The 27,613-nt window shown below is 40.5% G+C and overlaps 1 protein-coding gene across 1 annotated transcript in view; it reads left to right on the top strand.

Moving 5' to 3' along the window:
* Positions 1 to 816: 816 nt before the first annotated feature.
* The window catches only part of LOC104038634 (N-deacetylase and N-sulfotransferase 4), an 87,107-nt gene continuing 60,310 nt past the window's right edge, over positions 817 to 27,613 (top strand). The window contains exon 1 of the mRNA XM_009493063.2: positions 817 to 1,797. Within this exon, the coding sequence (XP_009491338.1) occupies positions 817 to 1,797 (981 nt within the window). The remainder of the gene's footprint in view (positions 1,798 to 27,613) is intronic.

Here is a 27,613-nt window from a genome sequence, read left to right as displayed (position 1 = left end):
ATCATTCCAGACAGGCCTTAAACAGACTGTACTGATCACTCCAGTACAGAATGGAAACTGGAGAGAAAAGTCCTACAAATCTTTCCTCCAAGTCCTCTCGTGTCTTTCACTTTAGTTTCATTAAGTTTCACAGTCCAGCACAGAATTTGTTATCCCTTTCAAAATATTTATGTAGTTCAAGTTTGACATGGAACATGGCCCAATATTTAATAAACATTTACTTTGTCCTAATTTTGTCCTACAGTCTTCAGTCATCCCCATTTGCAATAGCAATGAACCATTTTAGATAAGAAATGCCCATAAATGAAGCGATACATGTCCTCAAAATTTATGTTTAGACTTTATTTTTATACCCTAAGAATATGGGAGAGCTGTTTAATGCAGCTTATCTTAATACATCAAGAAAGCAAGTGACACTGAGTGCTCCTTGAACCGTTCATAAAATTCCCTCTTAACTCAGATTACCAGTATCAATCACTGTCTTTATTAACATGGGTTTTAATTACTGTATGGATTTTATTTTATTTACTCTTCTTCTACTTCTTGTTGCAGATAATGTTAAGAGTCCTCTTCATTGATTATTGGCAGCTGCCGCATTCTGAGAAAACCTCTTTCAATTTAGCTTTCCGGATCCTTTGACTTCCTGCTCCGACAGCTTTATAACCTCCCCGACAGCTTCATAAATGCACTGCAATGGTCACATGAATGTCTTGGGAGGGGAATCAGCACCTCTGCATCTCCTTGTTCCTATGGCACTTTAGGAAGAGAGAAACCAAAAAGCAGCAAGTCCAACAGAAGTTGGAAGTCCTGCGAAAGATGAATCTAATCGTGAAGCTCCGCAGAAGTTTCAGAACGCTGGTCATTCTCCTGGCGACCTTCTGCTTGGCAAGTATCATCATTTCCGCTTATTACCTCTACACTGGCTACAAGCAGGAAATGGCCCTCGTGGAAACCACCGGAGAAGCGGAGTGCGAAGACCTCAAGCTTCTACCATACAGGTCTGTGGAGCTGAAAACAGCTAAGCCAATCGATCCATCTAAAACTGATCCCACTGTCCTCCTGTTCGTGGAAAGCCAGTACTCCCAGCTGGGGCAAGACATCATAGCCATCCTTGAGTCCAGCAGATTTCCGTACCACATGGTCATCACGCCAGCTAAGGGGGATATTCCCCCTCTCACAGACAATGGAAGAGGAAAATACACGATTGTTATATATGAGAATATTTTAAAGTATGTATCCATGGACTCGTGGAATAGAGAGCTTCTGGAAAAATACTGTGTGGAATACAGTGTTAGCATAATTGGTTTTCATAAAGCCAACGAGAACAGCTCCCCAAGTACAAAACTGAAAGGATTGCCATTACATCTTTACAATAATGTAGCCCTCAAAGACTGTGTGGTAAACTCTCAGTCTCCCCTGCTGCGCATTACCAAAGCGCCAAGGGTTGAGAAGGGTCCACTGCCCGGTGAAGACTGGACAATTTTCCAGTTTAACCATTCCACCTATCAGCCTGTGCTTTTAACAGAACTGCAGACCTCCAGACCACCCCCCGCAGCACTGCCAAAGGCTGCTCTGTATGCAACCGTCATCCAAGACTTGGGGCTTCATGACGGGATTCAAAGAGTCCTTTTTGGAAACAACCTGACCTTCTGGTTGCACAAACTGATCTTCATTGATGCCATCTCTTTCCTGTCAGGGAAGAAGCTCACGCTGTCCTTGGATAGGTACATTCTGGTTGACATAGATGACATCTTCGTTGGGAAGGAGGGAACAAGGATGAACATCAACGATGTGAAGGTAAGGCAAGAATCGGGGGATACCATCCCACATATATGTACGTGCGAATGCGTATTTAAAAAGAGACAAAGCTGGAAAAATCTGGCAAGCTCCATTTCCTACTAAAGGCTGAAAGTGCACAAGTGTAGCTAGCAGATACAGAAACCTTAACCTGAGGTTACTTTAAAAGTCTGGTTACCCACATACATACAGAGATGCATTCATGTATGTCTATATGCATTGATACATAGTATCACAGACACACAGTAATGCATGTAGTGAAGGTACTGGCTGCCTCTTGCTAATACAGGTTCTGCTCAAGGGCTTCACCCAAAGCACCTGGGTAACAAAGACGACTTTTTATACCTCACATAACAGAGATCTTTCTTTAAACTAAATAAAAGGTTCTCTGTTTCTGGAGAAAGTTTGCTGCTGAGATATCTGAATTTTTAGATAACAACACATCTTACACTGCATTAATTTGTTTTTCCCTACGCGCATACAGACATTCACATTATGTATGTGGCATATATATATAAAATACCATTTATAGGCATTTTCTGTTTCTATTTCTGAAAATTACAGAGAACAATAGAAGATGGTTGCCTTTTTAAATCTCACATAACTATCACTATATTTAAACAGAAAGAGCAAAGGGAAGAAAGCGTGAAAACGTTAGTCACATTTTGACTTAGCAAGAATTAGCAGGATAGTTTTCATTAGCAGACAAGCATTTAAAGTTACCAGTGACAGGACAGAAGCATAGCCTACACTTTAGCAAATGACATAACCATCTGACATGGTGAAAAGCCCACAGACTATTCTTCAGGGGCTCTTTTAAACTTATTTTCATAGTCTGTAGTATCCAGGGACACCATTAGATTTGTTCAGAGTAATTTTCAAAGATGTGTGCAACTGGGAAAGAATAGACAGAACTCAATAGCATGACAGCTATTTCCTTGCAATTTTCCACATGTGGGAATCATGATATTCAGAGCTTAATTGAAGTTCCTAAGCATGCAACATCACATTCTCAAGCCTTTGCTCTAGAGGGTTTTTTTCCTGTAAATACCCCAATGCTTTCCTGAGCAATAAGCAAGCCTTTTGTTTTTAAACGAAGATTTCTATTTTGTTTCTTAATTCTTATTTCCATTTCTACAACTTCTATATTCATCTGCCTTCTCAACCAGATCATTAAGAGAGGTATGGAAATACCCAGCAAAAGCAGCAGTCTCATATTTAATTAAAACAATTTTGCACATCAGAACAATTAGGGTAATTCTATTAGCCAAGCCAGGTGTATGAATGCTCATCAGGGCTGATTTCTAGCACCGGGCACTCCAAGTGCCTGGTGTCTTCAGATCTAAGCACTGTGCGCAAGCTCAGTGATCAAGTGCTCTCTCTCCAGAAATATATGGTAAAATGCTCTGAGAAAGGGCTTGTATACAAGAGGAAATTAACTGAAAAGGCAATTGTGGAACAAGTTTTTCAGCAATAGCTTTCCATGTGCACATTTTTGATAGTGTCTTTTTCTGATGTGGTTTGCTCCACTAAGGAAGTCTATTACTCTACACTGGTTAAAGAGCCCCTATTACTACAAAAAGAGTGTCCACACAGAGTCGCTTGGAAATTCAAATCATACTTTTGACTGGAATAATTTCACTCAGCAGGAAAAAAAAAAAAAACAAAATCAACCAAGTCACCTCCTTTATTATCCAGCAATCAACAACATTACTAGACAAACCTTTCCACGGGTGCTTGGCAGAGCAGCCATGCTTCATTGCTCATTACAGGAGACATGGCAGAAAATTCCAGATCCCGGGGCTTGAGTAGGAGCTGGATGGCAGAACCGATATGCTGCACACACTTACCCATCTGAAAACCAAGCACCCACACTGCTGAATACCTTGAAAATAACAAGAGAAAGCATCTGCTAGGATTCAGACTTTTTTTTTTTTTTAAAAAAAAAAGTGTGGTGAGTCTTCTTTTTATGGATTATGTTTGAGCCAAGGTATGAAGGGAAGCTTTCATTCTTCCCACATTTCTCCCATGCTAAATTATTAGCCCACTTCCGTTGCAAAACCACCAGTAGTGCCACTCAAAGGATAAATCCCCTCTTCGCCTCAAACAAGAAATCATGCCACAAACACCGACCACGGGGAGAAATCTTTTGCAGGCATAGGCTCAGAACCGACCTTCCCATCAAGTGCTCTTTTGGGGACAATAAAAAGTTTATCTCCCTTTTAGACGATGTTCACATGTAAAGCCACTCTGCAACTTGACCATCATTGATATTCTGTCCTTAACATCGTGGATTTCATTTCAAATCAGTTACGTGTTACAAATTTGTTCCTCAGGGTATTTCACAAACACTTCCTACACAAATCAGTCCATTCTTGTAGACTGGACATTCCCAGAATACATTAACATTCAAAACAGGATTCTTACTAATGAACATAACACTGAAATCAGAGTGTACTGTGGTTAGTTTACAGTAAAGGATAATTACAGCCAGTTAGAGAACAATCTCCCAAGTCACTTGGGGAAGGAGGCAATTAAGAACCAGTGGACCTGCCTTCACCCCTTAAGGCAGAGCAGCTTCTTTGCTCGAAAAGCAAAATAGTAAAGGGACACAATATTTAAGAGGCTGATATTTAAGTCATGTCAAAAGTAATGCCATTCATTTTGAAGCAGCGGCTGTGGCCAGCTGCTCAGAGAGGGCTGCATTTTTACGGCAGGTGAGAGGCTGTTTCTGACACACAGAGGCAGTGTGAGATTTAGGGGCAGGCTGTGCTTGTCCTGTAAGGGTATGATAAAGGTGGAAGTGTGAATGGCTCTGATAGCTAGCTGATTAACGCAGGCTCTGTATGTTGTTCAACAAGAACACGACAGAATTTGGACCATCTCCTTTCTTTCCTGAACTGTGTGTTACAGGTGTATTTAGCACCAAAAAAACCCCAAAAAACCCCAAAACACCCACCAACACCCAAGGTCCACATTTATAATGTCATGCACCTCAAAACTCATTTCATCCTGTCCCCCACAATGCAAGTTTAAGACATCAGCATCACCAATATAAAAGAAAATATTGATTATTTATATAGTGCTTTCAAAAACAAAACAAGAGAACCATATAAAGCAATGCTTGTAATGAAACAATTTCTCAACACAGTACGATCCACTACATTATACCACGTCACTACTTCTCCAGTTCCTTCAGTTCTTAGCGTTTGTTACCGCGAACAGCGTAGGTTCACTTTGCAGAGTTATGCAGACTCTCTGTTAGCCTCTCCTAAGGTGCCACACACACCCGTGTACCTTTGGGATGCTTTCATATGGGACAGACTCCCAGATGCATGCAAGAAAACTGCAAATGAACTGTTATGCACCTCCTAAACTGTATTAAAAATAGAACTAAATAACATCACTCTGCTCAACATCTTAGGCATTTCCTTCCAGTGGCCAAACGTATAATAACTGCCCACCCAAAGGACACACAACTAGAAATGAGTCTTCCAATAACAGTGTTTGTATGTAACAATAAGAAGACAAGTAACACTGTTCCTGTGTAATTACTTCCTGCAACTCAAATGTTTTTATACCCTTACAAAGCCATTTCTCAATTAGGTGCTTCAGGGATATATATAGTTTTATAAAGGGTGGCATCAGCTAGAGAAAGAGAGATTAGAGAATGGAGTTATTATGGGCTCTGTTTACCACAAAAGACCTCCTAGTCCCTTGTATTATAGAAGTTGTGCAAGGTCATATCTGGCTAAGTAATTAAACAGGAACTCAGCAGAGCCACAGAAAGCTATTTTCCCAAGCTTTGCAGAGATCTATCTTGAGCCTAGCGAGCCCCTGCAAATGAATTTCTCCCTTTCCCTCCTGCCAGTATATTATCCACTGCTTGAATTTAGAAGGCAAAAGACTCAAGAATTCATCAGTTAATTTGCAGTATTACTGAATTCGTGTACTTGCAAATTACATTGGTTCCCAGCCACACAAGTAGTCCAGGATCACTGGCATCAGTGATTTAGCAAAAAAACCTAGAAACATCTGGTTATGCTGTGTCTGGGATTGCCATACAGAAAAAATACAAAACTTTTAAGTTTCCTTTTAACTGAGCACACACAGAGCTGCATTACCCAAACAGGTAGCAAGAACTTGCTAAAGTCTGTCTTTTTTTTTGTTGTTGTTATAGTATGAGCTAGTACAATATTTACTCACCCAGGAAGAGCTCAATGCAGCAACCAGGGCTTTCTCAACACCTTTCACAAATACACTTTCTACTGTTAACTCAAAAAGATCACAATACAAGCTCTTACTCTTTAATAAATAAAAAATTAAAACAAAACACATCAGCCTTTCACTTTCTACCCTCCTCTTAACTCTAGGACTTGCATTGTGGCACAGCTTCCCTTCTATACCCTTCTTCCAGGTGGACTCTCTCAGGAGCCACCTGCTTCCCTCTCTTCTCCCACTCTCCCAGCTGGAGCTGATAATCAAAGAGAAATTGCTCATCCCAGCACCATCCTATCACAAAGCCCTTTCCTCTAAAAGCTACACTTCCCTTTTCTGCATTCCCTCTAATTGCTGCCATAAGGGCAGGAGCATCCTTGTTCTTTCTGAGATACTATAAAATGATGGAGCAATGCTTGGGAATGTCTTTTGTGTTACTGTTGACTGCAGTCCCTCCTTCTCCTTGCAGCACTAAAGAGCCCGTCTGCATTCTCCTCTCTTCCACTCTAAGCTTGAGTCCTCTTACTTCAGTGGAAATAAGAATTACATTAGTCTCTTCCACAGGTCTGCACTTTGTCTTTGACCTTAACCATCATTAAAATGCCTTGAACACTTAAAGGCTGTGATTTCTTGCTCATTTTAGTATTTTAAAGGCAAGAATTCATGTTGGAGTTGCATCTTTTCTGATAATTCCAAATTAAAGAGTACGGGCTCAGCAGGAGGCTGAGCTCAATAACTGAATCTCTCCAGCATATGCTTTTCCTGATCTTTCTGCAAGGACAATCGCTTTCAGGTAGAATAATTAGAAATGTCTGGGCCACATCACCAGGTATGGCAGAATGACAGTCAGTACAAAGCTGCGGGTGGGCACAGGGTGGGTAAAGCTCTCTGTGCTGCTGTGTGCAAACCCTCCTCCCTGTCCATGCAAAGTCTAAATGCCCTTTGAAAGAATTAATTTAATAAACTCTTGTAGACCAGTGTTCATTCCCACTTCAGTTCCGCTGGGAGGCCTTACCACTTGTGCTGTTTGGAGTTGGTGGTACAGACCCAAGCCAGGCGTGTGGATGAGGAATACTGTTTAACAATGGACAATAATACATTTCTGCATCCCTTTGCACAATTTGGCATCTAGTGTCATGGAATATGCCCAGCTTTCTGTAGAAATTTGCCAGCAGTGGTCAAGACCAGAATTAAGAGTCAGGGAGGATTATAATGGATACCTGGCTTTCTAACTCAGGTTTCTGAAGAGTTTCTCTGGGTACTCTACTCTTGTACCCTTCCTGTACTCGCACACAAATGTAGGGAAGATTATGATGGAAGTTACAGCAGCCCAGTACCTCAATTTGCATCCAGCTAGTTACCAAACATATTCAGTATCAATCCCCCAAACCCCCAGTGGTTGAGCAAAATTTGAAACTCCTAATGCTACAAATAGGAACTAGAAACAAATCTTCTTTCATTGTTCGTTCATCTGCGGCTTTTTCCTTCAGCAGAAGCTGCAAACAGCAATCGCTTCCTTGCCAATAATGTGAGATACAATAGTCACCCCTATAGCCTTTTTATAATAATAAACTCCTGACAGTAAAGTAACCACACCAATGGACAATACCGAGAGAAACTAAAAACAGAAGATGTATGAGCATAGGAAGCTAGAGGAGACAGCCAAGCATTAGTCATTATAGGCTGTGTTGCCCTTATGTCACCTTTTAAAGCACTTGAGAGTAGCCGCGAAGAACACAATGAAGCGAAATTCTGGAGTTCCCACTTTTCAATGGTCTTAAAGACTTTAAAAATGGATTTAAAAAGCAGCTGAGAAGGCATTATAAGCAAAATTTAATAATCAGACAATCTTTTTAAAAATGGGAGTGTCTACTCCATTCTGCTTCAGCAGAGATGACAGTTCATTCAATATTTCCCTTGTTCAGGTCTCTTGAATCACCCAATTCTTCCTGCAATAATTTGAGTGTTGAATACTGCTCAAGTGCCTTGTCAAGATACATCACACAAAATGTTTCATACTTTTTTTGTTTCAGTGAAGCCTGTTCTTTCATTCAGCATTTCAGTACTGATGTAGTTAAAAAACACAATTCCTTTGCCAGCAGCAAAACATTTATTTTACTCCTTGGCGGCCTGGCGGATTGACTGTCTACCTGAGTACCCTGCCTGAATTATAATAGATTTGGGGTTCTCTCATCTGCCAGGTTTCCCACTGAAGATATGGTAGGTCTTGACAGTGTTTTATACAGTCTTGCCAGAAAACAAATTCCGGTGGCTCTAATTTTCTAGCTTTTTCATTTTGTTACTTTAGACAATTATGTTTCTTCCATGTGTCCCACCCATTAAAAGGGTACCTCTATCACATGGTCTAAGCAAGATTTTCCTGAATGTTTGAAAACTCGCTCGGTGTTCTGTCCCAGAGGACACACTGGTTTTTTTGTCTGCAGGGTTACAAGACTCCAAGCAGTGCAATTTGATATTGTTTGTACAAGCACGACAGAATTATTCACAAAGCTTAATGGTTTTTTTTTTCCAAGAAAAAGAGTTTAATCTTTCACAAAGCTTAATGTTTTTTTTTTCCCAAGAAAAAGAGTTTAATCTTTCACAAAGCAAGCAAATGATTTAAAAAAACAGAGAAAAATCATTCATTCTTCGAGCTTTTTAACTAGCTGTAAGAACTCAATAGAGCTTAATTTTGAAAAAGATACACAGTTCTGAAATATTAAAAAACAACACAATACCTTTTAAAATATAGAAGGGCAGGGGTTTTTAGTTATTGGTCTAGTTCAGAAATATCCAGTGCTCACAGCCAGTGCTCAGCATCATTGTCTTGTGACACTTCCTTTGTCTACACTTGTGATGATGTCCTGGATTTGTACTGATTCCTCAAATCCCTTCTCCAAAATAATTCTGAAGTCATAGGTTGTATCATACTAGAGTATCTTTCCAGGATATATGTGGTACTCTATTTAATTTAGCTTCATTTAATTTAATTTAAATAGTTTTCATAACATTCAGGGAATCTGTAGAAGCCAGAAAACATGGCTGCTTTATATCAACCTCTCAAGAGGTCTACATTAACCTGAGTTTTAAAACAATGCATATTAGTTAAAAAGGAGCAATAACAATTTCTTCCTGTATAGCAAAATAACACGCTATGAAATGATCAAATACCCTTCTAGAAAGGCTAGCCAATGCAGACTTAAAGAGCAGTCATAATTATTGCCTTAAAAGCACTTGATGCAGCAATAAACACATTACCATGAATACCATATATAATGCAGTTACTTTAGTAGCAGTGTTACTTAAGTAACTTTAAATATGCCTTTGTCATCCAAATGTGAGCAAAAGAAACAAATTTAGAGCAAAAGCTCAATTTAGTATCATTAGCATTATTCAAATGATTTGAAAATGGCAATGCTCACAATAAAGGGTGAATAGATGGAAGGATGGACAAAGAGATGAGATAATAGAGAAGAATCTCAAAGAGAAAAGGAGAACTTTGAAACTTAAAATATTTAGCAATAATTAACTAGGCATTTTCTGCCCAACCCTGTAATGTAGAATGAAAACAAATCTTCGTCTATGCCTGGTTTCAAATTCTTAGACCGATCGATCTATCTATCTATGTATACGCATACACTCACACAAATTAAATCGCATGATCTTCTTTGTCTCTTCTATAAATATGGCCATAGATCCCTTCAATTAATACTTTTACTTCTAACATTGTATATCTCCACCTGTCGTCCTTCTGTACAGGCAGAATAACGTAAGGGCTTTTAGGTAGAAGTTACCAAATTCCAGCTTATGCAGAGGGCAGAATAAGAGTCTAGCAAGAGCTGCACCCCAAACACTGGGCTTCCTGTCCCTCTAAAGTGCAAAATTACTTTCTAGTAGAGGGACACCGACTATTAATTATCATTCCTGTAAGTAAACATCCCATGCCAGCATGTGGAAGGAACTTCAAAACTGGTAAATCGTAAGCAGATTACGATACCAGATAATAGGATAACCTTCAAGCTAAACTTCCTGTTCCATTTCAGAAAAAAATGCTTTTGTTCAAAATCTAGGATGTGACCATTGCTTCTAGTGAGCTGTGCATTCATCTATGGGAAGATTTAGGCTTTTCCCAAAGGACTGGACAATTTTCATAAGGGTTTCCTTTTCCTCTGGACATATACAGAGTCCTAATACTTTTACAGAGATGTAAGAACGGATGACCTTCTGACTCCATCATTCAACATGAGTCATGCATAGCTTGGAATAGTTAGAATGAGTCATATATTGCTTTCAGCAGTTTGTTGGAGAATAGTGCTTTGCATACAGATACATTGATTCAGCTGGAAAAATTCACTTCACAAGAAACTGGTTTATTCAGGAAATTTCATATTGTCTGTGTGTAGCTACTTTAAGAAATAAACAAAAAAAAGAATTATTTCATTGAACATTTGAAATTGTGACAGTTTGATGCAGTTATTTCACCGCTGAAGGGGATGTCTGCATCAGAGAGTTTCTTGGGTTTTTTTGCAATGATCATAAGCACACACACAAAGAATCACATTTGATGAGAAAATCATCCTGCCTTTTATGTTTGTGTCACCAGATAATATTCTGGTGACTGGCCAAGCAAAAGAAGATAAAATCGTGCAAAGCATTCGGGGTTTGCTGTGAAAGCACGAGCTGTAATAAAAGACTATATGATGCATTGTGGGTTTCCATCAGATGCCGACTAGTTAGACCTGACGGTCAATTTTTGACCTATGACCATTGGCATGGCAACTCTCCAACCCTTTGTGGAGACACAAATCAAGGCTCTCCAGCTTAAAACCAAGAGCACCAATGGCAGGCGACGGGTAAACCCTTCATTATTTGCTAGTGTTTAATGGATCTCTCAGGAAGGTCTGGTAGGTACACCTATCATAGCCGTAATGCCAGCTCCTGTGAACAGGTAGACATTTGGGAGTCTTGGGCACCGAATGGTGTCTATCAGTCTCTCCCTTCGTACCAGACCCTGTGGCAATGCAGTATCACTAGGGCTTTCGAAGGATGATGGTGAGAAACTGCAGATGGTTGACTCTCCAGATGCCAGTCTCCTGAATAAGGCTAACATCCGTGCACACCAGGTTAGCACTGCACCAGCAGTGCTGAATGCTGATCCAGCCATCTATACTGTCAGGTTCCAATACACGTTATAGTTCCAGCTGATTCTAAGGGGGTTTTTGTCATTGCCAAGATATATAGCCGGCTGAACCAGAAATACATGGGAGATGGCCTTGTTCTCCATTACCATGGCCCATGCTACAGGTGCATGCCACTGCCAGTGTCCCAGGAGGAGAGGCAGCCTGTTCTCTGTGCTGAGAGCAGGGCAGTGCTCACAGCCATAAGTATAAAGCTCTTTTTCAATTGCCTCAGTTGTTTCCATGCTCGGATTGATCTGGAATATTTGTACCAAGACACACTACAGTGCTGATGCTATTTGGGGCTAGCAGTTTGCAGCACGCATGAAACTTCGCCCATGCTCTCATGAACTTACAAAATAGTGAAAATGTGGACACCATAGTGCTGGGAAGTTCCTGAAAAATCTTCCCCTTCCATAGACTTCCAGAGCCCCCTTAGAGATCATAAAATCCCCTTAGGGATTTTATGAGATCACTTTATTTTTTTGCTGTGCGCTGCATGCATGCCTGGAAGCACCTGCTGGGGGTTAGATGTTAACGCATCTCAAATGCACCCCGCCACTTTGCTATACAGGGCACCCCAACTCCTTTTGCCAAGATCACTGTTTGCCACCCCACTCCTTTGAAACCCCTCGCAGAGAGACTCTCACTTCTTTCATGCGTTTTTGCTGCCAGTACAGATTACTCATTCGCCAGGCTGGGAGAGCTCCCGTTTATTTACTGCCGCACACATGCTAGCAGCAACAAGGTTCTCCAGTAAATCCCCCTGCTTCTTCATCGCCAGCCTATTCTCAGTTCGGTAGTGGGATGCCAACATCGGTTTTAGCTTACCCTTCATTTTCATTTCGTGGCCTTTACTGTCTTACCCATACATTTATTAGCACTGCTATCTCCACATCCCTTTTATGGCGCCTGTTCTGAATGCACAGTGGTACCCTTTGCAAGTGATGTACATGGATGTAGCATAGCTTTGTATCCAACTGTAATCATTTTCTGCAGGCAGCAAACACAATTACTACATAAATACAGGAGGTGAGAGGAATAAAACTTTGTTCCTTATGGACCAAAAGCAGAAGGCAATGTTTCTAGGGAGATTTTCTTAGAGATAAGAAGCAAAAGTAATTTGAGGACTACTGCCCATAGAGCATCATCACCCACAGAGAGGAAGCCACACATTACATTTTTATTTTGATGGCAACCTTTTATTCTGGAAACATTGTCCTAATAAAGTAATACTTCTCCTTACAATTAGTCTTCTATCTGTGCTGGAAGATGCAGTGGTCCTAAAATCAAGGTTTCTAACTGTTTATGAGATTCATCTGCATAGGACCTTACAGCATAAGTGTCTTTTCATTTATTAAAATCATATTTCTTTCACATTCTTGTTTTTACTATTGAATATGATGTTGTAAAAAAACCTCACTAGTTCTACAATACTTACATAAAAATTATTTTTAATTGCTATTAATTCATTTCTAAAAAAAGTACAAAAGAATTGTTTTGTCTCATGGGCAATTCTATTGTGTTATAAGACTATTTAGTGATTCTAACATGTCATTTCATGTGGACAAAATGTCTAAATTTGTAATGGAAATATTAAATATGATAAATTATAATTTCAGTAGTTACAATATTTTTCAATAGGTACAATATTTTATACAGAATATTTTATAAAAGTTAAGAATGTCAAGAAATGCCAGGATGAAAACAAACCAAACCTTTCTTTTTTAACCTTAATAGAATTTTGTTTTCAAAATTAACAAGAAAATGAAAGGAGAAGTTATTCATAATTCCCTGCAAACTAGTGTATTAGTAACAACACTCTGGAGCTTTCTGAACAGTGTTTTTGTCCATTAGGATTTGATTTATTGCAACACATTGCATGTATTGAAGTTTTCTGATTGAAAACTCCAGCATTTATCAGTGATGAGTATAGCATACGATAAAAATCTCTTGTATTTCCAGTTAAGTTTGGCACAGAAAGACTACTAACGCAACGTGGTGGACTTCAAATCTGATAGTTTCTTTTAGAGTGACTTTGCCTGTTTAGAGTCCAGAGTTTGTCTTACCCAGGTCTGTCGCCCAAGTCCATAGGGCTCCCAAGCATTGTTCTGTGGCTAGGTTGAAGTATATGTGGATACAGCTTGGGAAGAAAAGTAGTTTCAACAAGTTGAAATTCTTGAAGTTGAGTGAAACTCTTTATTTTTTTCTTAATTTGTTTTTTTGTGAGACAGGGTCTCCTAAATCCTGGATTCCTTTAAAAAAAATCTCCTTTTTTGTTTAATTAGCAGTAAGATTTACGAAAGCTACTGAAGGTTAGAATAGCCTGTTCCCTTCTGAGGCCATTACATTTCAGCGATAAAGCCATTATCCCACCTCTGGCTCATTTTAGAAAAGCAGAACCAGTGACCAGCTGTTTTAACTTTCACCTGAAAGAAGCTAATGCCTCCCCATCCCCAAACATACTCTATTAGCAAAACATCACCTCAATGTACATCTCTGATAAGATGTTTTCTTGAGGAAATAAAGCCACAGATGATTTTTTCCCCCCCTTCAGGAGCACAACTTATAAATACCATTTACCAAGCCATGCCAGTGTCTCTAAATATCTGTAAACCTTACTCTTTTCCACGTTTTTGTTCTTTCTTCATATTACCAGCACTCTTTTAATCTGCTGTTCACGTTTTCATCCAGACAGCACCCAAACAGAAGTGGGATCTATGGTGTGATATACACTCAGCTTCTCTAGCACTTGATATCCATGCTATTTTTAATACTTCTGATTGGAGAAGGCTGAATTAGTTATCTGAGAGAGTTCTTTTTTTTTTTTAATTGATGTAGTCATTTAATTGGCATTTTTTCATTTTTTTTAAATTTCATTTTTAAAAAAAATCACAAATTAAATATATTAAAACTAGTGCCTACTTCCCAATACATTCTGGACAAGGTATTCAAAGAATTAGAAATTAGGATTTTAGTTTTCCTTCCTTCCAACTTGTTCAGCCATTTATCCTTGGACTAAATGGGTGAAAAATCCTTCCAAAATGGCAAAGTGGCAAGGCAGGGGAAAATGAAGTTTACATTCTTGTTACTCGATCAGCTTGGACTGCTCCAGTGGAACAATTTCCCATGGCAAAATGTTGATTTATTAAATGCAGAATGTTCCACCGGAATGTGATTTAAACAAAATTATATTCTGCCAGCTCATCTGCTTTGGCAGGCTGAAGGAAAAGTGGGCAGTTTGAAGAATATTAAAAAAAAATTCAAAAGATCATAATTAAATGTAGCTTTCGAATTGCTGATCTTCCAGAAATTAAAAAATGCAAATAATTCACACTCTACTGAGGGACTTTTTTAATATGAGAATATCCCAGGAAATGGATATTTCAGGTTTTTACTGCCTCTTCATTTTATGCAAAAGCCAGAATTATTAATGTAACTTTTACATTACATATTAAATCCAAAATATCAACATTTAAGCAATTTCTAAAAGTTGTCTCAATATTATACTTGAACTGCCTTGACTGAATCAGATTGAATCAAAGTCATGGGCTCCAAGGACCTATGCTTTTCACCCCACAACATCAGACCTTCAAATAAAGGCTGTATAAAGAATCTTTGAATTCACATTTTTGACAGCATGCCGTATTTGCTTGCCTTTCCCAAAACTCACGAAGTATTGGCTCTTAAAACTGTCAGTGATTCTTGAAAGCACAAGAGCTTTTTTGGTTGAGGTCCAATTGTTTTAACAGGGTAAATCTCAGTATAATTTTCCATTGCCTGGCTTTTTAAACTCCTCAGAAGTCTGCAGGTCTGTACATTAGCCTGCTCATTAATAGTGTAGATACAAAGCCAAGATCGGGAGCGTTTTAGTTAATAGGAGTTTTGATATTGATTTCAATAGCGAGGGAGTTTGGCTTCAAAAATATTCTCTGCAAGAGCAGCTCCGACCGTGATCTCAGGGCTTTGGCGAGGGGGAGGCCACAGCCGGCCATCTCGGGGGTGCCTGCGTGCCCCCCGCAGCCTCCCTCCTATAGCCATAGGCACCGATAAAATAGCTATAAGCAAAGACGGCAGGCCAGGCCCGCTACCTCTGCCTGGTTTATCGCTGTGAATGGGCGAGGAGAACAGAAAGGCAGGAATCCTAGGTGGGAAAGGGGCTGTTAAGATTCCACGGGCAGCAGGTTGTACCAGGGGAAAAGCAACGTGGTGAAGAACAGAAGAACATGGGAGAAAGGCTCAAGGGATGAGGATCAAAGCAGCCTGGATCAGGGCTACGCTCTCTGCGATTTCCAGTAATATTTAATCCCCAAGGGCTATAAAGATCGAAGACCTCCTCTGTAATAACATTTACTGTATGTTTTCCACAAATTAGCACAAATGTTTGGAAATTAATTGAATATACATGGATAAATAAGCATTAGTCTATATGTACCTATAATTAATGGAGACTAAATACTCTATAATCTTATTAATTTAGGAAATCGTCAATGGAGCTCCAGGCATACAGTGTGAACTGCTGAGGCTATGCTCTGCATGGTTAATAATAATAATAATAATAATGCGTTTCTTTTTAAAAAAATAGGTTCAGCTGCAGAATGTGAATTCTTTAATAAAAAAGCTCTGCATGTGTCTTCCTAGTAACATATCCCAAGATTTATGTGCATCATAAACAAATATGTCTGTGGTATTATAAAGCGTAATTCCACTGTATTTGTTATTAGGAAAGGGAATAAGGTTTCCCATATGCTTTCACTATTATTTCTCTTGTAACTGGGAACATGCTGCCAGTACATTATCAGGAAATAAAAGCTACCCATCACTGCTGTAAATATTGCAAGGTGGGTGTTACAGAGCAGCTCTGTGTTAAAGACCAGAGGGGATTTACTCTCAGCCTTCAGGCAGCAGGTACATTTCAAAGCTCAGCAACAAGAGGGAAAGCCTCGGACTAGTGACACTTTGTCATTTGTTTGCTTAATATGAGGAAGCATTTTGAGTTGACGATACGCACATTGATTTCAGGAGTTTAGGATGATGCTGAAGGGAGGTTTAGAAATTTCCAAAGATCAAGACCTCGGCTGAGCCTTGGATGTAAAATTACCTAAGCTCAGCTTACTCTTTGTCTCGCCTTCCAATATTTCGTGAAGGGGAGGAGGAAACTCCCTTCTCTTCCCGCTTACGTCGATAGCTGATACTAGAGTGGACTAAGACATAGGGGAAAAGAAACTGTCTTTAGAAAAGGGAGTTTATTACTCTTTTCCTGTTATTGTTATGGTTTACATTGGGGAGCACAGCCAACAAGGCCCTGTATATCACACCGGGCATTCTCTGAAGGCAATACAAAGTCCATCCATTGACATGAAGGTACAACAGGGCAGCACGGTGCTGGTTGAACGCTCTTTGAGCGCTTGCCAGGCTAGAGTAAGATCACTTGAAACCGTTTAGCTGACTAAATGTGTTGGGGGAAAATGTTTGGCTGAATCACGTACTTTCGTAAGTACTTGTCCTTGCTTTCCTCTCTTGCTATATTGGACAATATTCTGTGCTATGCCAGTGTAAGAGGATGAGCTTGTAAATGTGAAAAGCTACAAGTTCATCGCAATACAAGTATCTGCCTGTAGATCTACATGTACGCAAAAGGCTGGAAAGAGCTCACGGTAGGACAGTAAAAACCAGTCTTCTAATATTATTCTGCCATCAAACTGATCAAACCCAGCTGATATTCATCATATAGAAATATTCTGGGTTTAGTAATTTCAGTGGCTGGCTGCTGGTGCTATAGCCTCAGATGGCAAAGGTTTGAGGTGTGCTAAACCCCAGCAGAGGAGAGAGGGGGCAAAGAACGGGGAATGCAGAGCCCATAGAAGAGCTTGAGGAATAAAGAAAAATTTCCACAATGGAAAAATACCACCTATCTTTTAGCTATTTCTCATCTTACAGTTGCAAATTCTCTGCAGGATTTGAATGTACACCTTGTCAAACAACCCCATTTGGGTAGCAGAGCATTAGCCAAGTAAAACCTATCAGAACAAACCAGTATTTATGATTTTTAAACAGCTATTCCCATATAAAATAAAATTATGGCACTCCCCCACAGCTAGGAGAGTAATAGAACCTCTCACTTCAGAAATGAGTGGAAATTTAGTGTAACACCTATAATTAAAAGGCTGATACTTTGCTGAACATCTTTTTCTCAGTTTAATGATCCTAAGTTACAGGGATTCCTACTTTACACTGCAAGTAGCTACACAGTTTTCAATGGGAATATTTAGAGAGAAAAGTACTACCTATAATGACTAAGATCAAAAGCAACTAGATTTAAAAGTTAACTGGCTCAGTAATGTCACTTTCTGCCTGCCACCAAAGTGCATGTGAATGGCTTTGAAATAGCAATATTTTTTAAACAAAAACCAAAACAAACTTCCCCCACCAACAACCTTTCTGTGCATCTTTTGTTTTCTGAGATAATACTATACAAGCATTTAATGAGCTTAGCTTTCTTCACTGTTCCTAAGTGCTAGAAACTTACTCACCATAAAAATTGACAGCTGATGTTCTCATATATGTGAGAACAGAGGAAAAACAAAGATTTCAACTATTGTGAGACTTCCAAAGGACCACAAACATTAGAAACACTGATTTTCACTGCATTATTATTGTCATCAGACGTTATTACGCTCGGAAGACATACCCTTCTTCTAGGGTGTGGGCTGAATCTTTCACAAAAACTATTCCCTGTGGAAGGCTTTATATACCACAGGAATATGTTCTCATGCAAATGATAAGTTGGGGAAAATAAGAAGAAATTTCAAAATTATGTTCCCATTCTCTTCCAAGCAGCCAAGAAAACATGTCATAAAAGACATCAGTAAACACTCTCTGATTAAAAAATGCTTGCTAGAAATGTTTACTCTCCCTTCCAAATAATTCACTTTGTGTACTTACAGCATAGCACAGCATTTGTCCTGTGTAATTTAGAAAATCAGGGATGAGGAGCTTGAAGAGAGCGCAAGCATACCTTTCTAACAGGAAATACCTTGCAGATACACAATGCTTGGGGAAATTCATTGCCTTCCAATACCAAAAAAGGTTGTCTGTCAGAAGCAGTTTTAGAAGCCCTGGGGATAAGTCATCCCTGTCAAGAATGATTTAGCAGTATCTAGAAAGGGATGAGCTCCATCAGATGGTAGCAAATTCACCCAAAACCTCTTTTTCCTCCCTGGTGGCTGAAATTCCCTGCCAGAACTCCTACTGATGGGGCGAGGGAGTAGCTACTGGTTTTGCTCAAGGTCTTCTCCAGAGCCCAGTGAGCCAGCTGGTCCTCTTCCCCGCTCAGGGGGCTCGGGATGGCCGGCTTGCCACCAACACCTCCACAAAGTTAAGCTGGGAAGGCCAGAGGGGACCGCTGGGGTAATTTGGTGTGACATCCTAAATAACACAGGGCACAGAAACTCATCCAGTGATCTGGGCATCCAGCTTCATCTGTCGTAACCAGCAGGAGCCTGGACTTATCTGCTGTCCCTGGATCTGCCTTCAGTTGTGGTGCCAGGCAGAAGGGCTCCCTGTTATCGGAAGTTTCCTTCCTAGGAAGTCACTGGAAGGGCTGAAAGGCTTCTTCATACTTTTCGACAATTGCGTCATACCACTTGAATTTCTCAAGGGTGCAGGCTTGAGGTTTTTTTTGAAGTCTCTAATCCAGAATGATCTAAAGAAGGGCAGTACTTCAGTTTTGCTCTGTGTGTAGTTTTCCCACTTTTTGGAAAGATGTGATTGTACTTTTTAACCATACATCTATGACCTGAAGCATTTCCTCTGTCTCTTAGAGAGATTTGTTCTCAATTTTACCTAAAATTACTTAGTTTTATGAAAAAGTAAACTACTGGAACCTCTGAAGTGGTTGGTTTCACATTTCTCAGCCTTATTTGGTGATCTGGCTTCATTTTATTAGAGAACATACTGGACTTTGATGTTTCTATTCAAGAGAATTGAGTAGAAATTTACCATGGGCATTGCCATTTTGCTTTGGATCTTCCAGCTTCCTTCTCTGGACAACTTACTATGCTGTTTTCAGGCTGGGAATGATAATAAAGCAGTGGTAAGCAGGAGGATTTTCTGGGATGGAGGGATTTTGAACCCATCCTTGAGCACAAAACAGGCTTTATCTCCCTCTAAACTTGAAGGACATGGGGGTGGCAGAAGCCGCCTGACCTCTGGTAAAAGAGATGAGCGTGGTGTAAAGCAAGAACATTTGCCTTGCAATTCCCTTTTCATTTTACAGAAACTTCCAGTTAACAAACACGATCAAAACACTGAAGTGAGCTCCCTAGATAATGCAAGACAGCATCACAAAGAAGGAAGAAGGGTCAAAAAAGTTAAGCTCTGCTAGACAAGTATCAAACATCTCAAAAATATTAAAAAGCAACGCTTAATCCTAGTGATTTTTAAAGCACATCCTCACCTGTCAAGATGTTGCAAACTCCAGTTTTCAGAATAACTGACGAAAACATGGAATTCTCCACAGCACCACCAGGGAAAGCTGGGTGATAGGAGTTCCATAGCGAGCCGTCCTTTTGTTCGAGAACAAAGAAAAATGTTGCACTGGCACAGATTTACTGAGATTACTCAGTTTCAGGGACTCCAGTTCTAGCACAGCTACACTTTTTACAGACTGCAGCCAGATGTCTAATTGCAATCCATTGTGGATAAAAGGGGACCTATAAAACTAACAGATTGGTTAAATACAATTTGAGCTTTCTGTAAAACAGCAGCATTCCTAGATCACTGGAAATAAATGCAAAGGAGACTGTGTGATATGGATATGTTACTTGTAACTCAGTCAAGAAATAGTCCACGATAATTTATAGACAGCCCTTTCCCAATCTTGAGGCATTTTTTACTTTGCCCAAAAAAGAATAGCAGAACATGGTTTTTTGTCACTTTGCTGCAAGGTGCGCTCTCACTTACAGTGCAACTAAGTGTGACTTCTTTTGCCTGTTCAGGACGTACCTTCCTCTCCCTGACATACAGCACAGTGAAATAGATGGGCAAGGCTAGACTGGGAAAGGTCAATGACTGCTGCCTGTCTTCTTGCTCCCACCTATCTCCAAAGCTTCTGGGAGCACCTCAGCACAACCGTCGGTGTTTATGGAGTCCACAAGGACTTGGGTTCTTGTAGCTGCTGGCAGAAGGCAGAAGTGCTGTGCCTGCCCAGCAGCTGCTCTGTGCTGCCCAGGGAAGCGGTTGAGTCCCCGTGCCTGGAGGTATTTAAAAGACATATAGATGTGGCGCTTAGGGACATGGTTTAGTGGTGGACCTGGCAGTGTTAGGTTTATGGTTGGACTTGATGATCTTAAGGGTCTTTACTAACCTAAATGATTCTGTGATTCTATGGTGCTCCTTGGTATCCCATTACCTTAGACTCCCTGGTTTCTGATTTTTACAGAGAGGGTGGGCAATGGACAGACTTGCAAAGGGGAAAAAATAACAAACCACAGACACAGCTGGTGTATAGGTGCTAGAAGGGATGTGAAAGGTATATAGAAATTATTTGAGTGAATGATTTGAGATTCCCATTACAGACTTTAGAAGGGGTTATATGGAAAAATAGCAATTAACAATAAGACAGACAATAAAATTGGAAAACTCTGCACACTGAGCATATGAGTTTCAAAATATCTGTTCACAGACAAAAAAAAAAGCCAAGGAGAGCTGTGTTTCTGCTCTGTCCTTCCGCATTGGGATATTTTGGACATTCCCATTTTTTACCACTGACAGCAGGAACAGAGAAATTAGTAACTGCTGTGGTTTCCTTGTTCCCCCTCCCAGTCCGAAAGCTTTATAAGCTCTTTGTTTAAACATATGGAGGTGCCCTCTTAAAGCCACTACTTATATCCATCATCGTGCAAACACGCCCATTCTGAAAACTGAAGGACAGACCTGAATTTTGAATATATCACCTCTGTTTCAATCTCTCCTTTATGATTGATTGTGTGTTGGAAAAAAAGCTTAATTCCACCACAAAGCATATACATCAGTTTTTAAGCAGTAAATTTAAAGTAGAAATTTGAGATTGCTGGTAGGAGTTCAGAATTCTGAGATAAATGTCCATGATGAGAATTTTAAGGAATTTTTATTTTTATGACAAGTTACCCAAGTAAACGGGTTCCAAGGGCAGTAAAGGAGCAGAAAAGCACTCTGATTAAACCTTAGTACATCCAAATCCATAAATTAAAGAAGATAAATAAGGCAGCCTCCATCAGTCCAGCCCTTAAATAATTTATAACAACCAAGTGCCCACCTATAACATGTTGGGGGCTTTTTGTTGTTGGGATTTTTTTTTTTTTTTTTTTTTTTTTGCTTAAAGAAGCAATTCTGAACAACCAAGAAACAAGAGAAAGGAAGATAGTGTATACAACTAAAAGAAAACGCAGTTGTTGATGTTACTTGTCCTTTACTCTGTGTTTGTGTTGTGCCAAAGAAGGGGGGACTTCAATCTTTTTTTGGCAGAGCCTAGACATTATTTGAGAGGAATTGTAAATACCAGTCTCCATGTTTTACTATTAGTGACATGCAGCACAGTGACTGACACCAATACAATTTGTTGCAACAAGATCACAATCACTGAACATGAATTTTTTATTAACATACTATTTTAAATCTTGACATTGTCCCTTTAAAGCCTCGAGATGCTTTTCCCGTTCAATACTTATTTTAGGCTTGGTTGTTTTTTTTTTTTGTGGGATTGATCAGAGCCAGGTGATGGTTCTGCCTTTCTGGCCTCTCTCATGCTAGCACTCCAACAGAATTACAGACAGACAAACCCCACCTGCCCCATGCAGACCTGGATGTAGGGCAAGATGCAAGCAGCATCTCTTCTTTCCTCTGTGCAGCTGTTGTAGTGGTCAAGCAGAACTGCAGCCATAGGGAACACAGGAGCTGGGGCTTTTTGCTCTTTAGAGACCACACAGCCTCTGCAAGGAGTAGAAAACAGCAGAAAACAGTGTAAGGCTGTACTCTGTGCTCCCCAGGCAGCAGCCAGCAAAATTATCAGACTGCAAAGAGAAACGGCCTTCATCTCCATGAAAGGTTGGGACATTCCTCTTGGCAGGGGAAAGGCTCTCACGGCACACCACGCAGCCGGGCTGGCTGCCTCCACGCTGGAGGAAGCACGGCTCAGCTCCTTCTCCAAACTGTTATTCCAAGCCTGCGTTGGGTGCAGGCTATGGGCAGGAGAAACCAGCTTAGCAACGGGGCAGCATCCTGCCCCTGAGATCTGCCATGAGCTCAAGTTTGAGGTGGGAAGAGTATGGGACCCCAGTTCAGAGGTAGCTCCAGGCACAAGACAAATAAACCCTTTTGTCCAAGGGGAGAAGGAACCAGCAGGGAAAGTTGCAGACTCGACCTGTTTTTTGGATGAGCATCTCCTAATGAAGGGCTGCCTTTACCGACTGCTTGGAGGCAACCAAACCATTGCAGCTGAACAGATTCAAAGAGAGATGCTAGGGAAATCTCACATTTCAGCATATTTTCCAGCATTGTCTGCAACAACAGGAGGAGGAAAGGTTGATGGACATCACGCAGATTCTTCAGTTCCTTCCTGGAAATCTGAGCTATTACTACAGCCATTAAATTCTGGCTCAAATGATAAACAGTTAGCTGTGACATTGCTAATGTTGATATTGCTGTCACATTACGAACAAGGAAGAAGGGGCCACACCCTTGCAAGGACGCTGTACCTGGCTTGTAATCTCATTCAGAGAGCAAAATACTTACCACAGTTTTCCATTGAGTGGGTAGGTGATATGGGAGAAGATGGGAGAGCTATTCAAATTAGACTAAGCATTCCTGATCATGTTGTTTGCTTTAAAAACTGGATGAAAAAATCCTTCATCTACAGCTGGCAGATTACCTTCTCCCTATTCCCAAGCCTCAATAGCCATTTTGCAAGAGATTTATTTTGCTGAAAATGCTTAAGCTTTTGAAAAAATAAGAAATAAGCTCTAAGCCCCTTCACTGCCCTATTGAAAGTGCCACTGGCTCCTGCCCCTGCTGCATGCAGCCTGCGGGGAGGGATCTTGGTCAGCAGCAGGGCTAGTGCCAGCTGGCTCTTCCTGGCTGCTCCAGGGAATCACCACCCATTCTCAGCTTGGGCACATGCTGGTTTTTCCCCTTTCAGGATTTGTCAGCAGATTTGGTTAGTATTCCTAAAAAATCCTTCAGAATCAGTAGTGATTTATATTAAAGACCCTCAGCGATTTCCCAAATAGGCTGTAAATCTTTTGGCAGATAACGCCGGCACAGAACAGCGATTGCTGCTCGCAGGTAACCGCTGCAGCCATACCCTGCTCTGACAGTACCAGCAGCAGGTCCCGTGGCTGCTCACCGCTGTGCCTAACACCTTTGACCTTCCCCAGCCAGACACTGCTGGAGAATGGGATGCCATTGCATTGACTCATCTGTGCGGTCCTGGTTAAAATAAACCCTGCTTTTTATTAATGCTCGTTATTTTGAATTTATGTTGTCCCCTTGCTCTTCATTGGAGCTTTTTGTTGCTAGATCTTCTAACAAGTACAAGATGGTTGGCTATGAATTCCTTTTTCTAAGAAGAGAGACTGAATAATTGCCATGGCTATTTATGTACGTGCACCCACACGCGTGCAGTTGCTCAAGGTGCTCTCACTGCCAGGGTACCTGTGTCACTGCCATGGCATCATCTCTCCTATAATACTTAACCAAAAGCCACCTTCTGAGTTCTCAAGTGATGTTATTAGCCAGTTAGTCATGAGTAGCTAGTAAATTCAGTGCAATATCACCCTATTCATCTCATTCAGCTGAACCTTTACTGGAACAGATGCTTTCCTCTGTGCTGAATTAAATGCAATTAGACTCCTGACAGTTTTCTGACTTTAGGACGGAGTTCTGAAATAGCAGCAAAAGTAGATCTGATAAATTGGGTATTCCGCTCATAAAGGAAAAATAAATGCTTCTGTTTGCAATAAACATATTACATATGAGCACAAAACAAGACTTCTTTCTTGCTTCAAATAAACCCACATGTCCTCTCAGACCTCACACTAAGACAGCTACTCAAGGGAAATGCTGAACAGACTCAAGTAATAGCTCTATAATAAAAAATAGATCTGCAGACAGAGCTGGCTGTGTTCAGCACCATCAGAGACCTTCCTATTAATTATTTATATGGCACTATAGATCAGCATAGCACTTCACAGAAATAAATACAAAAAGAAGTCCCGTAGCTCAGGAAGGCAGGGCAACGGCCGAAGCCCTGCTCGCCTCGCTGGGCGTGGCGAGTGGTCTGCAGCCCGCGCTGGAATTACACCATTTGTATAATGCGCTGGGTGAGAAGTGTCTTAAGAGGGAATGTAAATCTGTGAGGGCTGGCAGTTGCCCATTGATCCGGGGCCTGGTTAACAGCTATTCAAATCAGTTTTGTCATAGGTTAAATAGTACAAGTGATTGCAAAATCCCATTAAGGATTTGACTAACTTTAACCCCCAAACTCCTTTCCAAATCTAGCCAATAAGTCAATAATGTGAATTATTTATAATTCCTATAGTATTAAAGAATTTTCTATTAGAATTCTGTTATAAGCATGTGAAGTGTGCTGAAATCCTCACCACACAGAAATCAATGACTTCTACTGGGTTTATAAATTCCTCACCAAGTTGTGTTTTAAGAAGTGCAGATACAGCTGATTTGATTGTCCCCCTCATGGCAGAAATTTGCGCTCCAAATCAAAAGCTGAAACTAAGGAACCTGGAGTCCCGGTCTTGCAGTGACCCTGTCAGTGATGTCAGGCTAGACTTTTTTTTTTAATTCAGTTTTCCTATAAGAAAAATAGCAACTAGCTATTTCACACCATCTTTATGATGGTTACTGTGATTATTACTATTTCATGGTAGTCCTATGAAGATTGCATTGGCTTTGAAGATTGCCGAGACCACATCAGGCATTGTCAGATTTTTTTCCTAGCATAGATTTCAGGGAGGGAACAAGAGCAGGAAGAGGCAATCACAAAATCACATCCTGACAGCAGCTGCTTGCAGTGGAAAGAAACGTTGCTGAAAGTATTCTTTGCTTTTTTTCCTCTACAAATTTTCAGCTGCAAATCAAGTGCAAAACTACTACTTTGTAGTCCTCCAACTTTCCACAGACCACCAGCAAACTGCTGCACAGAGCAGCTTGGGAATGAACCTCGGGGCTATATAACTGCAAAAGCATTAAGGACAGATGTTAGGAACAAAAATTAATAGATGCATTAAACGCCTTCTTGGTATTAATAACAAGCATGTACCATAGGAGCCTGAGAAAACTGTCTTGAGTGCAAAATACAGGGAAAATTTTCATCAAATCTTTAAGTAATTTTGGTTGGAAGGGCTTTTTGAGGGTGATCTAGTCTAAGCCCCTGCTGAAAGCAGAGGTAACTTCAAAGTTAGATCAGATCATATCTCAAAGGACAGATATTCCCCAGCCTCTCTGGGCAACCTGTCCCAGGCAAAAATCCTATTTACTAAGCAGTGTATATAAACATCCTATCTAGGAAGATTTACTGTAAAGAATATCTACATTTATATATTTGCACGTATTTTATATCTACAGTACATACAAATAAATAAAGTGTATGTAGTGAGTATATATATATTTTATGTGCACGCATGAAAGGAAAAAAAAAAAATATGCAGCAGTGGAATCACTACCCAGCACTAGGATCCATTCCTAAATGAATGATGACTTTGAGTAATGGCAAGTTAGCCCATTTTTGACAGGATTCTCAGTCATATCCCTCAGATGGTGATGGGGCAACATAACCTTGGCCACGTAGCCCTGGGATGCCAGACACTGGCACATCCTCCCGCGCCAGAAGCACTTCCTAGAATGAGTCTGTGGAAATAAAATAATTCATGATGACAGCAAATTATAGATACAGCAGAAATACCTAGCTTTCCCTCCTTCCCTTGATCTCCTTCCAAACTGCATGAAGAACTAGACCCTTTTTCATCTGTCCTCCACACTGTGCAGTCCTCATGGACAGGCTGTGTAGTAACTTGAGATCGTATTCCCTTGGGGGGGAATCCACTCTCCCTAGTGGAGTGCCCCATAGGCGGGGGACCCTGGGCACCACGACCACAGAGATCCCTGCCACAGAGGCAGGAACCACCAAGATCTTGAGTTTTTGCTGGTTCCCAAAATTCACATTCACAGTATTGCCTCTGGAAGGTCTCGGAGCTGGAATGAAACATTGGGCTTCCTGCTCCACACTGGGGTAATGTTGAGTCCTGCAAATCTTAGGTCCCTCCTAGGCTTCTCCTGACACTCTCAGACATGTTCAGCAACTTCTGGGAAGGTCCCTGAAACAACTGCAAGAGTCAGGAATTTTGGTTCAGATTTACAGAAACAATGTAAGGACATTTTGACAGTTTCAGTTTTCATGCTAAGCAATGTCTATGTTTCACAAACTGTTAGGACTTTCCTCCAAAACCAGATTTTAAGTTTTCACTGGCTGTTCTTACAAACACTGGTCCCTTCTTTTCCAAATACTCTTCCTGCCTCTAACACTATTACCTGTGATGTGAGCAGCTTCTCAAATGAGAGGTACACGAACCGACATTTGTTAGCCTGCCTTTAAGATGGTGACCGGGTATAAAATACTAGGCAAAGGACAAGGATCTGTGTACTGATTGCTTTAATGAATCCTTTTTCGGTTTGACTAAAGTTTCCACTCCGTATTTTCAAAGAAAGTCATCACCAATCCCCTTTACGTGCACATACACAAACACATGGTTGCACATACCTCTGTCTCACAACGAACAGCCCCCAATATTGATCGCATTTGCCTCACTTCCCCTGATAAGAAACATGAGATTAGTTTTTGTTGGCTCAATTAATCTGGCATCTGTCCTCTGCACCCTATAAATCATTGCACATGCAAAGAAGGGCTCATGCTTTAGCAGTAGTATTGATCCACACAGACCTTTGGGTTAGGAGTAAAGCCTCTTTAATTACTTTGGCTGACTTTTGGGGTGGTTTTCTTTTTTTACAATGTCTTGGGAAGACTAGTACCACATTTTAGCACTGTTGTCACTTAGCTTAGATTTGGAGTTTTGGTCCCCAGAGAAACACCTTCTACCTCAGCCTGGCCTGCCCATGCTTGGCATCAAAATCAGAAAAGTCATTCTTTTACCTTCTCTAAGGATTTGATAACCTCTTCACTTTCTTTAGCCAGAGGTGTTTTGACCTTTAATTAAAAGGAAAATTTGTTGTCTTCCATTCAGAAGGCAGCAAATAATGAACTCATTAAAATGAGGTTAGTGTTCAGGCCTTAGAGCAATAAGAGCCGAAGTCTCATTAGCAGCTAACAATCCAGAACATAACACATAAATAAACCTAATATGGCAGAGCAA

The sequence above is a fragment of the Pelecanus crispus genome, chromosome 4 (genome assembly GCF_030463565.1).
Source record: "Pelecanus crispus isolate bPelCri1 chromosome 4, bPelCri1.pri, whole genome shotgun sequence".
In the NCBI taxonomy this organism is placed as follows: domain Eukaryota; kingdom Metazoa; phylum Chordata; class Aves; order Pelecaniformes; family Pelecanidae; genus Pelecanus; species Pelecanus crispus.
The sequence above is the reverse complement of the archived record's forward strand: the minus strand, read 5'-3'. Positions and strand labels throughout refer to the sequence as shown.